General features: G+C 55.8%; 2 protein-coding genes across 2 annotated transcripts; both read left to right on the top strand.

Moving 5' to 3' along the window:
- Positions 1-193: 193 nt before the first annotated feature.
- On the top strand, positions 194-8,437 carry BESB_005450 (uncharacterized protein; the record flags this gene model as incomplete). Its single annotated transcript, XM_029359300.1, has 14 exons — positions 194-1,270; positions 1,560-1,743; positions 2,093-2,288; positions 2,569-2,687; positions 3,084-3,209; positions 3,844-3,991; positions 4,557-4,654; positions 4,946-5,097; positions 5,715-5,821; positions 6,388-6,472; positions 6,755-6,929; positions 7,302-7,495; positions 7,862-7,965; positions 8,314-8,437. 14 exons carry the CDS (start codon positions 194-196, stop codon positions 8,435-8,437), a joined length of 2,889 nt encoding a protein of 962 aa, XP_029222213.1.
- A 1,954-nt stretch (positions 8,438-10,391) lies between these two features.
- Positions 10,392-12,636, top strand: BESB_005440 (uncharacterized protein; the record flags this gene model as incomplete). Its single annotated transcript, XM_029359299.1, has 4 exons — positions 10,392-10,688; positions 11,114-11,236; positions 11,866-11,988; positions 12,340-12,636. 4 exons carry the CDS (start codon positions 10,392-10,394, stop codon positions 12,634-12,636), a joined length of 840 nt encoding a protein of 279 aa, XP_029222212.1.
- Between the last annotated feature and the right edge of the window lie 199 nt (positions 12,637-12,835).

Raw genomic sequence — 12,835 nt, 5'->3', positions numbered from 1 at the left:
GGAGAGACGGGACCGTAGACAAAGCCCGAGGTTTTGGTGTCTTTGCGCGGAGCCGTACTGTCTCTCGGATCGCCACCGCCTGTATCCCAACTGAGCGCGAAACGTTAGAACGCGTCATGCATATGGCGTGCTCGGAGATTGTTCACCTCTGTCCCCAAATATCTGATTTTCCGTACAGCGAGCTCCTGCGAAAATGAGACTTCCGCTCCGGCGGCAGGCCAGCAGCAACCGCTGCGTCGGTTTCCGTCGTACCCGCAAAAACTCCCGCTACCTGTTTTGCCCGCGCAGGGATGATCAATCCATCTCTTTCAACGCAGTCACTCCCAGGGAGCCGGGGTACTACACAGACAGTGGCTGCATGAGGGACCTCGATGGCATTTCTCGCGACGGCGCGAGCGAGACTCGTGTTCTCGGCCGGTTTCAAGGATCTGGACTACATAGTCAAGCGTTTGTCCGTTGCCGGAGTGATGAAACATCCGCACCCATTCTCAGGTGTAAACTCGCACCACTTTCGGAGCAAAGCAGCGCCGATCCTGGGGCGTGTCGCCTGCCTTGGAATCCGTGCCGCTGCCGTGCGTCAACTTTGTCCGCGCGTTGCTCTTCCGCCCTGCCTTCTTCTGCAGCCTGCTTCTCGTCTCCGTCACGTCTGCGTCGCTCACCTCTTCTCTCTTCCGCAGTCCAGTCCGTTCTGCTACACGGATGGCTGTCTTCGCCACCACAGTTTGTGTACTGTCGTCGTTTTGGCTCTCTGGCTAGTCGTCCTGCACCGGCCGACTCTCCAGATCGTCTTTCTTCCCCTGCATGTGCACGCCTGCCGACCTCGCGGACGTCGCGCGAGGCTGTGTCGTCTTCTCCTTCTCTCTGCGCGTGGACTCTCTACCCTCCTGGTCCGCCTGCTCCGCCCACTGAGCCTTCCCGCCACTGCCAGCGCGAGCGTGGCGCTGCCCATAGAGACCCTCTCCCTAGGCCGCGTTCATTCTCTTCCATGGCTGGCGCGCGCGCTCAGGCGGAGTCGCTTGAACGCGAATGCCAGGAGCTGGTGAGCTCTGCGCGGGCGCACGACGTGGAACAGGCGGCTGACGGCGACGGGCTTCTCGCGTTGGAGCAGCCCGCCGCCAACGCCCAACAGAACTCAGAAAGCCACCCTGAAGGCGCCGCAGAAGACCAAGGCGACAAGTCTCAAGAGAACTCTCAGTCGCGCCAGGCTCGGCGTCGGTTGTTAAACGTTGTGAACAGAGTTCAGACACACGACGTTTTGAGCGGCCTCGAGGTAGGGGCGACCGCGTTCTGAGTTCCGTTGGCTTCTCGGGTGCTTTCCAGGTCGCGTCGGTGTTGTCTGCGGAGGGGAAGCTTCCCCGTGGCGCACTATGACTATCCGCACTTAACAGTCCGTCCTTGGCCCCTAGTCTGCGCACACGTACCCCGATTTCTTGCTCTTTTCACTTGCCGTTCTTTCGTCGTAAAGCACCTCGCCGTCCCGTCGCATGTTGCCCTTTCTCTTCATCGCGTCCACCGTCGTTTCGGGTTTCCTAATTTTCTTCTTTCGGCCCCTGTCTCAGGTCACGGGTCTAGACTGGGAAGGGCGCGGCGTGGTGCGGCTACTCGTCCGTGCGTGGCGCCAAACCTTCTCTTTCGCTTTTTTTCGAGCTCTTCCTGGAGAGAAGCTAGCGCTCCGCATAGACCGGACAAAGGCGCGTGAAGGCCGGAAGCTCGACGTCTCCCCTTTAGGCACATGCAATCCCTGTAAGTCTGCGGAGGCTGCCCGTCGTCTTGGAATACACTCCCCCTCCCCCTACGTTCTGCGTACAGAGAGCGCTACGCTAGCTTTTCACGCTCTCCAGGCATGTTTGGTACGAGAAAGTAGAAATACGCGTCGCTGTAGAAGCGGCCAGGGACGCGGGAAACGCGTGACTGTTCGTGCGGGGTGTCGCGGGTTTCGAGTTTGCCCTCATGTGCAAGCGAGCCGTTGTGCGGCTCGCCGACTGAGCGGAACCGTTGGCTACCACACCGAGGGCAGCACGAAGAATTGACACGAAGCGCGAGAACTGGATCGCATTTCTGTTGCCTTTGTGTGAGTGACGCCTGCCGTCAGCTGACGACGAACGCCAGCCCGTCTGTCGGCATTTCGATCGCCACTGCGGTGGATGCGGCCTTCTGCACCTGAGCTACGAAGCCCAGCTGAGAGAGAAAATGGCGCTCTTGGTCTCGACGGCGTCACGGGAAACGGTTGGAGGGGCGAATTTACGGGAGGCCCTTCGGCCTGTAGTGCCCTCGCCAAATGAGATGATGTAAGTGCCGCGTGCCGTGGAAGCGACGGGAGAAACGACGGCGAGGGCCGACAAACAGAGGAGACAGAAATACGAGACCGGGCATGTTTTCCAAGTGGGGAGACAAAATGCGGTGGCGTAAGGCTGGAAAGCATTGTGCTGCCTGGGGGGGTGGTGTGGGACGAAACATCGGGACAAGTGGACTCGGCAGGCATGAAGCCGCGTATAAAGCGCCCACCTTACGCCTCTGCCCGCGCCACCTGCCCACGAGTCTTCCTGGTTTTCATTGCGGTTCGTTCAGGTACAGAAACCGCTCGGACTTCCTGTTTCTGCTGAAGAACGGCCCGCAGCTTGGGCACTTTCGTTTTGATTCGCCTCACGTCGTCGACATTCCGCAGTGCCCGAAGCTGATGCCAGCGGGTGGGTGGACGAGACGTCTGGCCTGAGCGTCACTTCATGCTATCTTTCGTTGCCGCTTTCTTTGCAACCGCTTGTGTTTTTCGTCGGGTTCGCACGGCGGTGCGGATTCTCGTTGCCCTGCTGTAAGGAAAAGCCAGCAATATCCGGTGTCAGTTGATAATCTGCACGATGTCAGCTCGTGTGACCGAGCAATTTGCTTCGTGTGTTCAAACGAGCATGCACACGCGCGTATAGCTTTGCCCATGTGTGCAGGACAGGACAGCAGCAGGAAGTTAAGAGGTGTTTGTCTTCCCGCGGCAATGACGATGGTATGCGTGAGGCTCTAAGCCTCGATGTGCAAGCGTCCTTTCGCCTTTCACGCACGCAAATATACTCTTCCGTGTACTTCTTTCGCAGGTCGCCGGGTGTACAAAGCGCTTCGGGAGAAGCTGCTGCCTATGATAAAGGAAAGCAAGGAGCTAACGATTTTCAACCGTCTGTCGGGTGTCGGGCTTCTCAAGGGAGTCCAGATTCGATCGGCTGGTAAGGCGGACCGGAGTGCGTGTTTTGTGTCGCATCACGCTGCCCTGCTGTGCAGCCCGCCGTGAGTGACTCGTGTCCTTACTTGCAAAAGAATGCAATGGGGAGTGCGAAGACGTTCGTCGCGAAGTCTTAAGTTTTGCCAGGACAACGAGACAAACTGCGCGTGCACAGCGTGTACAGCGTCGTCACGTTCTTTGTAGCCTTTGACCACGACTGTGTCTCTTTCGTTTTATTCTATTTGAATCTCTCTGATGCTGTACAGGTCCGTCCATGGGACCCTCAGAGCCGTGCGCGTAACGCAGGGCGCCGTGCCGGCGTCAGGCGACTTCCGATGAAGCGAAGTTGCCTCGTTTCGTGGTTTCGGTTTCCATGTCTGATCTGACCCGTATGCGCTGACTCGTACACATTCACGTTCACATGTACGCTGCAAAATCTGGAGCGTTTCGAGCTGTCGGATGTCCGCGACCGGCCGAAGCCTGGGAGGCCTTGCTCCACTTTCGCTTATCACCCTTCCTTTCTTCGTCTCTTCAAGGGCCGCGTCACCTGTGGAACTCGGTGTAGACCTTTTTCACCGCTTTCCACGGGGTTCGCGTGTATTTGCTTTGAGTGGCTGGTGCTGTGCGTCCGGCTGCAGCGGATGAGGAGGGAGTCGAGCGTGTCTTGTTGGGACTCGTATGCTCCCAAACGCTGTCCCTCCCCCCAGCGCTTTCGCGTCTTGCCGAAGATCTGCTTGAGGACAGCGGTCCGGTCCTTGCAGGAGTCGTCGCGGCCCCCATGGCCACGTAAGGCGCTGGAGAATGCCTATCTTCGGCGATCGCGGCACGGACCAGGGGAACCGAAGCGAGGGCGTACATCGAAGCTGTAGCCCCTTTCAGTTTGCACTGTCTGTCTCTTTCTTCCTTCACTGTCCCTGAGAGTGTGTCTTATGCAAGTGCTATCCCTCCACGGATCACTCACACATATATAGAAGGGGGTGCGTGACCTCACCTGCTGCCGGCAGAGTCCCGCGAATTTGGCATTTTCATCCCTTGCTCAGGAATCGCGAGACAAGTTCCTCGTGGCTGCCCACATATGCTTATTGAGCAGCGGCAGTTACGGTGGCAGCGAACTCGCGTAAAGCGGCACTGAAGTGTGCCTGATTCGCCGACGTAGAGCATTCGCTGGGCTTTCCTGCTACTTGTGAATCGCGCTGTGTCTCAGCCTCGCTGCATGCTATAGCCAGGACGCCGACAGTGTGAAGCGCTGCCTATTTCTCCCGCTTTCGCTGCAAAGAAGCGTGTGTGCAGCGCAGCAGAAAACGGCGAAGGGACGGCGGCTCATCGTCCTGTGTTCTCCTTTCCTCCACAGCCCGCACCAAGAGCCCTCCGATTCAGACGAAGTCGTTTTGGCGGGCTCTGACCACGTCATTCAGAGTCTGGGTCCCGCCGGACGGATGCACATTTCACGTGAGGCAACGACGCGTCTCGCCCGTCGCAGTGTCGTATTCCGTGTTCCGCTTCAGCTGGTGTCCAGTTAGTGTCTGCGAAATGGGGTTTCGCGCTGTGGCAATTTTTAGGGAACGCGGTTTTCCCTAGGCCTTCTGTGTGTCGTTGCTGCTTCGCAGTCGTCCAAATCGCGTTCTGTTTCGTCCAAGCGGTCTTCGCTTCTCAAGCTCGTCTAATTCCGTTGACACACGAGTCCCCACTTTGCCGTGATTGTCTGCTGTGCGCTGGCTTCCTGCGTCTGGTGCTTGCCAGTGAGGACGTCGTTTCCGACGAATGGACTCCTCCTGGAGAGCTTCTGCAAGGCGGTCATCGAGGCGGCGGCTCCCCAGCCCCAGCACGTCGTCTGGGACATGTTTGCGTCTTCGGGCCTGTTTTCTCTCCTCTTCGCAAGACAGTGCAAGAAGGTAAAAGGGAATCCGCTGACGCTTCACAGAAAGCCGAGCTCGGCAGCGCACACGGTAGTGCAACAATTTCCTCGGCGGTCGCGGCAGAATCCTCACCGGGGAACAGCGCAGCAAATGCAGCTCCGGCATCATCGTCTCTTTTGCATGGACGGCCGCACGTTCCGCCGGGGCCGTCACCGTATCTGCAAGTATCCAAAGGGCGGAAGGCGGCGCCACAGAGCAAGTCTAGCATGTGCGGCTGAAGCAGAAAGGAGTCGACTTGAGAGACGCGCCCAGTGGCAATACACCGGCTGGGCAAGAATCATTCGGGCTCCCCGCTGGACAGCCGAACACCTCTGGGTCCGCTGCTTGGATGGAACTGACCTCCACTCGAGTAACTCACCCGCTGCAGTTGCGTAGGCACAACAGCTCTCTCAGTCATAGTGCTAGTGCTTGATTTTCAACAGTATTTCGCCGCGAAAAGCCCGGTTTTTTTCCGCCGTCGGTTGAAAATGAATCCATTGACACCAGCCGTTCACACAAAGCCAACGACGAGAACCCAGGGTCCGTATTCAAGACTGTCTGAGAAGTTATGCATACGACTACGCTGGCAGTCCGGTGTTTGCCCTCTTCCAAAGGTATTTGCATTCGACAGCCGACTGGAGAACATCGCCGAGATGGAGACCAACCTGTCTCTCAACGATGTTGAAAACGTTTCTGCCTACCACGCCGACCTCTCGTCTCGGTAGGGAAGAATTATAAGTGTGTTTGTGGCCGTGTCGAAGCGTGTGTACTTTGCTGATGCGGCTCCGTACTGCTTCGCTGGGGCTGCTGTTGTACGGAGCCGGTGCTTCATGTTGTTCAGTCAGTTGTTTGTACAAGCTGTTTCGGACCGCTTCTCAGCAAGCAGAGGAATCGCCCGAGCTCCTTTTAGGTACCTTTTTTCGCTTGCCTTCCTTCGTGGTGGCGCCGTGCTTCAATAATCCTGCACCTTCCGAAGAGGAGAACGCGACCAACTTGCGCGAATCCGAAGGCGAGGTGTTGGTTCTGTTGTGCACGTATCTGTGTTGCCAGACGTGTGTGGTGGCGGCGGATCGAAAAGCCATGTTCATTCTTGGTTTGTGACCCATCTCTCACGTTGCCTGTCGTGCTTCTGCTGTCCAGCTCTTCTCCTCGCTTGCGTGACAGTCGGCAATGCGAGTGGCTGTTGGTGTAAACGAAAACAGCTTGGTGCGTTGCGGCGCGTGTATCGTTTCTTCCCTTGCACCCGTCCTCTTCGTGCACGTTGCGAGTCTCGTGCTCTGTGCCCAGGTTCACATACAATGCCCTTTCAAGGCATGTCCCGTCCAACTCTGTCGGAGGCGTGCGCGGCGAAGATGAAGAGCTATTTGACGGGGTACGGCTCACACTTTTCTTCTTGTCTCAGCCCTAGCTGGTCGGCGATCTAGTTCCATGTCTGTTCCCACTACGCGAGACAAGGCTCTGGATGCGTCGTTCATTCCCCCCAGTCACTGATATAAATCCTGCTTCACACGTGAAGGTGTCCATTCGCACAGGTAGAGGTACGATTGTGTGGAGTGGTTTTATGACCGAGCGATATGGCGGTATAGATTCCTTCAAGAGTACTGAAGTGACTGTTCCAGGCATACGCCTTGTTTCCCCGCCGTACTTTCCCCAGGAGTCGAACGAAAGGCGCGAAGCTACGAAAGCACTGCCGTATCCTCAAAAAATCCCGGGTCTGTATGATTCTAAAGAGGAAAATCGGCGGCGGCAGGCGCACCTTAACCGCATCGCTCTCGAAGCTCTCAGAGTTCTTGACCAAGAAGAACTAGAGGACAAAAGTGACGAGACGAGTAAGCGTCAGTGTGCGAGTGGTGCGCGGGGGCGGCGACTCCGAACTGAAGCCGATCAATGAAGACCGATGTCTATGAAAAGCGATACGCTGGGTTCGCGTGTGCGTTTTCAGATATTATAGTCCAAGAAAAGCAACGGCTTACGCGTTGTGGTACGTCCATATAGTCGGTGTAGTAAGCCGATTTGTTGCGCTTCGCCGTTGCTGCTTTGGGAAGCAGCTGCGAAGCGAAAGATGGCGGCATGCCTCAGCGCTAAGCTGCGCTTATGCTTGATGGTCCTTTGGAAACAGAGCTAGCTGGGAGAGACGGATTCAGTTGTCGAAGGCGTGGGATTTTGTATGCGTTCGTGCCCATTGCTGCCTGCACCATCAGAACGGAGTTCCGTAGACACCCGGTCTGCAGAGTCCAGTGACAAAAAATCCCGTAACGACAAGTCGATGCAAGAAGACGGGCGAACAACAGGCGGGGCCGAAAACGGGGATCGATTTTTGGACGCCGTTGAGTTCAGTGGCCTGGAGCAGCCCGATGTCCTGATTTTGCAGCCTCCACGCTTGGGATGCGATAAGGTACGGGATGTTTCCGCAAGCTGATTTAATGCGTAATGCTACCTCCAGGCTTGTGGCGGACCCATGCCAGATGCCGTTCTGCATCGTCGCTCCAGTTCTGGGAGTCTGCAGACCCGTTGGCTGCGACTAGGGACTTGTGTTCTGATGGCGGAATACGCCTATACGCGTTGCGTGGAGTTACGTATTCCGGCGCGATCTGCTCAAGGTATAAGTGCACACGCGTGGTGTCATAAACGAAGAAACGCGATGCTGTGTGGGCAGCCAATCGTTGGATCCGTGCGACTTCCGTGAAGGAGGCAGCACTGCCTCGGTTTTTCTTTGAGGCGCCGCGCGTGTGTCGGTGTGTCCGCTGGGCGCTTCCATCAGGCTTTGAGAAGATGGTTACGGCGCACGAAAATTCCTCGAATCGTGTACATCTCACGCCATCCGCCCTCCATGTTCAGGGACATTGGACCTTTGACTTATCTGGGGTAAGGAGCTCGCACAACATCGCCGGATGAGACGGGTGTGGCGAGTCCCTGCAACGCCATCGTCAGTCATGTCACCGATTCGCACGGGGGCCAGTGACAGACGCTCAGTGTTGGTAATTGACTGTCACCACCGCTTCTCGCTAGTGTAATGCGCTTGCGCCTGGCTTCTTGCAATCACGCAGCACTCTACTGAGTGACCCTCGGAGCCTGACCAGACGTGCATACATGACTGCATAGAGCTACAGTCCGTGAAATAGCGGTTGAAGCTACATGCATGCTTCGAATTGCCGCCTCCGCCTTTGTGAGTTACTGTGGCTCGAGTATTCGTGTGAGCTCCCTTTTACGCAGGTACAAGCTTGATGCAATCCAGCCCCTCGACATGTTCCCACACTCAGTTCTTGTCATGTGTGTCGCCTCTTTGACGTACGTCGGTCGCGCACCTGATCTTTTCACAGAGCAAGAGGGTTCTTGAGCCAGGTACGATTTTTCAGTTTTGACTTTAGCTGTGCGCGCGTATGCCAAGTGACGTGCGCGATAACGGTATGTCAACGGGCGGGCTGCTGTCTTGTCTAGTGGGTTAGCTGTGATGGTTATATAACAGCAACGGTCGAGGGAAACTGAAAGTATCGCGGGATATATGAGGGTTGTGCTCACAATTGGGTGGTGAAAGAACTCTTCTCGCCGCGGCAAGTCACCAGGCACCGCGACGCCAGAAAAGGTTGGACAGGGTTGCAGTGTGGTTAAGCAGAGTGTCAAGAGGTAAAGATCTACTACGCGAACGACTGAAACGCAGCTTATTATTCTGAGCTCGGTTTCCCGACGGCTGGAAGGCCGCTGATCTTGCTAATGGTGATGACAGAACACCGGAAATGTTGCGCCATCTCTATATAACGCTAGTCGCGCGGTTGCATGCGCACTGTTAGTTATGCGGAGCGAGGGGATATGAGATATATGTTGCAGCAGCGGTCAGCCCCGAACTTAGTCGAGACAGCGAGCATGACTAGCAAATTGAAACAGAGCTCATTCCAGCAGTTGTTCATGCTTAGCGGAGAGGAGGTGATGGGGGATAGTACACCAACCGCACCAGACACGCCAGCGAGGAGCAAGCATTCACTGTGGCCTGTGGAAGTTGTTCAGTCTGTCCACGAGTCAATGCGCCACCGGTGAATTGCTTGTTTGATTTTTAATCTGAATGGTTTCGAGTCGGCAATCAAACTACTGCTATAAGGCGTGTATAATTTGCCCGGTCGATGAGCATGCAGCTCACGGAGGGAAGGTCAGCAGCTTTCGTTACCGAAGCGTCAGTATTCTAATATCTACCCGTGCAATAAGGTGTCGGCTCTTACGGGCCTCACAAACAGCGATTGCAGACGATAGCGATCCTCAGACCCGCCACAGAGGGCGTCTTTGCACTTTTGTGGTTCGGTTAGCTAACTTGCGGTCGCGGCAGCACGATGTGTGGCGGGCGATTGCCGTCTTAACTGTCCCCTAAACCGGTGTGAATATCCCGGTTCATGTAGGATCGTGGAGCTTGCATCAGTTATTCCACTCAGCTCCTGGGATTTGTCATGTGCATGGGCACCACCGGTTTTCAATGTGAAGGCTGCTAGTGGAAAGAACCCCCTGAAAATACTATATACTTCTGCGTGTGCATCGCTGAGGGTGGCGCTCACAGGTCAATCAGTCACGAGCCATCCTTGAGGGACAGCGGCCTGCCTTCCTGCGGGAAGCCGTAAAACGATGGCGCTCGCCATGCTCGCTTACTAGTTCTCCAGGAGGCCACTACAACAGGATCTGCCGCTATTTCCACTGTGGCAAGCAATCACGATTCATGCCCCAACAAGCCACCGTGCACTGGTCACTTCTAAAAAAAAGGGCCCTCCGAGGCACGCTGCGACTGGACCAAGGATGTGATTAGGGGGCACATGAAAAGAGACCGTATGTTCTTCATCGGGGACTTTGGGGCTTGCCCCATGCATGCAAGGAAGACATCCGCTTGCTGCGCTCGTAGACGCTCTGCCGCCCACCTGCTTTGATCTGCGAGACTGTGCATCACGAGGGCCCCACAGCGGTGCAGTTATACGCCCTTTGGTTTGTCTCTGCCGTAGATGGAACTTAAAGGGATAGGTACACGTGGCATTCTAGGGGAGGTGTCGATCCCTCTGGTACCAAAGTGGGAACCGCCGTGGTATGGGGAGCCTGGTGACTGAAGACCGTAACACATTTTCCCTGAGCCTGTGCAACACCAGATCTCCGAAGCATTACACAGGCAAATGGAAGCAGAGGCAGCAATCCCCTCACACTGCGTGCCACAGCATTCACCCAGAGGGAATGAAGACAACGCAGCGGCATCTGAGGAACTAGAGGCAAAAGAACACTCGCCGAACGATGGAGGCTCTGACTCGGATTCTGAATCCACGAGACGAATGTACAATTCAGAGCATAGGGAGACTGAAGTCGATCCTCTCAGCTTGGCGGCCGTTCTCCTGAAGGATAGGGGCGTGATGTGTGACGCCGAGGCGTGCATCGAAGCCCTGCGGGCATGGAGGACGTCAGAGGAGAGTAATCTACAGCAACAACTCGAAGATATTGACAGATCAGGAAGCAGCGCCAAGAGCGAAACGGACCCCCTTACGCTGGAACTGGACGGTCTCCTGGCACGTGGCAGTGGCGTCGTCGCTCGGGTAGAGAAAGTGCGGATGGAACTCGAAAGAGAGATTGAGGTGAGCACTGGCATGGGTAGAGATGCGGGCACACAGCACCTCAATCTCTCTTTCGAGTCCCATCCGCATATTCTCTACCCGAGTGACGACGCCACTGCCACGTGCCAGGAGACCGGCTTCTAAGTGACTCCTAGATTCCTGCCTTCAAGATATTGATCTGCAGCGCCATAGTCCACAACAACGCAGCCGTGGATGCTAGTTCTTGTGGCGCTTCATTGGCATCCGCCGCCAACACTATTGCGAGTTGTTGCCTTGGCCCCTCCACTTTTGCGATGAACATGTGGGTCTGCTTGCCGCAATACAGACACTAGATTTTGTCAGAGGCGGAATAAATCACTCCACGGCTGATTGCATCAGTGGAAAGCTTGCCGTTGTTGGGTTCTATACTAGCATCGGCGATACTTCACCTTTGTCAACTATGTTAGGAAATACATTCTTCGGCGCTGGCAGCCCAGGAGGCGAAGCTAGAGAGCTTCCGGGATCACCTGGAGACCGACGTCAGCGTCCCGTCGATAGCCGATCTCACTGAGGAGGTCCTCAGAATGGAGGTCCGCCTCACAGAACTGGCGAGTGAGTTTCGTCTACAATACCTTTCTGAAGGAGTCGAGATAATAAAAAGTCCAGCGCAGTCCGATGAGCCTGGATACAAGGCTCTCCGCATGCATGCAGATCTGCTAAACAAAACAGACATGACGACTTCTCTCGACAGTATTTTTCTCGAACAGATATCCAAGCAAGCTGGGAATGCGAGCATAGGGCTGCGGAAAGTGATCTCGAGAAGTTGCAGTCCGACATCAGTCAGGTGAGCAGGCGCTGGCCTGACGGTGATGGCCATTGGGGGTGCTGACGAGCAGCCAAGGTCTTAAAACAATGATCCTGCACAAAGGTGCAGTAGACTTGAGGCCACTAAGCATGTTTAACTGGATTCTTCACAGATCCAAGCTACAGTAGCATTAGCAACGTTTTTGGTCCGCTAGTATGCATCTACTTTGTGGCCCTCAGTTATGTATTACTCAGTGAAGTGACTAGCTGGGAGACAAGATTACTCGCAATAGCGGCTAGACTCCCTCTTACACCGCACACAATCAATATCCGTGAAGCTGCGCTGCGGGCCCTCCAGCTCGCCCGTGAATGCCACAAAGGTGCCAAGATTGTGGGGGGACCTGTTCGATGCTAGGGGGGATTTCTCCTGGTTTGCATGGCCATGCGTGGAATGGGCTCTCAGTACTGCTGCGACATCGATGAGGCCTTGGAAGAAGCCACCAAAACAGAGAGGGTGCCTGAACTAACTCGCATTCAGGTAGGACAACCGGCTCGTGCGAGGTCCGTTTCGTATCCTTCAGTCCTTTTGGCAGGGTCTAGCTGGCGCATTGTATTCCTGTTTTGCGTCATATACATCTGGCGTCTACACACACAGGAAACATATTCAAGAAGAGCAGTAAACCTGTGGGCTTTCTGGCGTGACGTGCGAATGTGCACAAGGCCTCGAACCACCCTGGCTGCGGTACACAGCAAAGACCTATTCCTGTGGCGGACAGCCACCCCGTGACCCGTAATATGCACTCCGTTGACGACTGCTCGTTCTGTCGGTCGTCCTTTGAATGCTTGACACTCACAGCGTGAATGCTGGATGACCCTTCCCTCCCCGCAGGAGTTCTGGTCTTTAGCGGCAGAGGATTCCGGCGGCGGTTCCAGCTTCTCAAGGCCGACCCCACGACGAGAGGACGACGCTGCTTCGCGGGCACTGAAATCCATTCCTCGCGACGGCGCGCGGCCTGACTCGACGATATTTCTCGACTCAGTTCTGCTGCAGTGTGCCGAGGTAGGCTTCCTCAGCGTGTTAGGTCAGGGGGAGCAGCGTGCCTTCACTTTAGCGAATACGCGATCCATCACGGCGCGAGAGCGGGAGAACGGCAGCCACGCGGATGCTGATGGGGCCATGCCGTGAACCCCAACACTGATGTTAATTTTCTAAGCTTCTAAAAGTCGTGGTCGGCGCGCAGTCTAGCGACCTCAGGGAAGCGTTAAAGAGGTCCACTCGTGCTTCATCTGAAAGGTGGCGGGCACTTATATTCAGGCTTCCCTTGTCACTTCTGCAGCAGTTGCTGTTACTACCTGTGGATCGCCCCAGGTAAACCAACTGCTGG

Source organism: Besnoitia besnoiti, chromosome I, assembly GCF_002563875.1.
Source record: "Besnoitia besnoiti strain Bb-Ger1 chromosome I, whole genome shotgun sequence".
NCBI classification, from domain to species: domain Eukaryota; phylum Apicomplexa; class Conoidasida; order Eucoccidiorida; family Sarcocystidae; genus Besnoitia; species Besnoitia besnoiti.
Note: the sequence above shows the minus strand (reverse complement) of the source record. Positions and strands in the feature narration are given on the sequence as shown.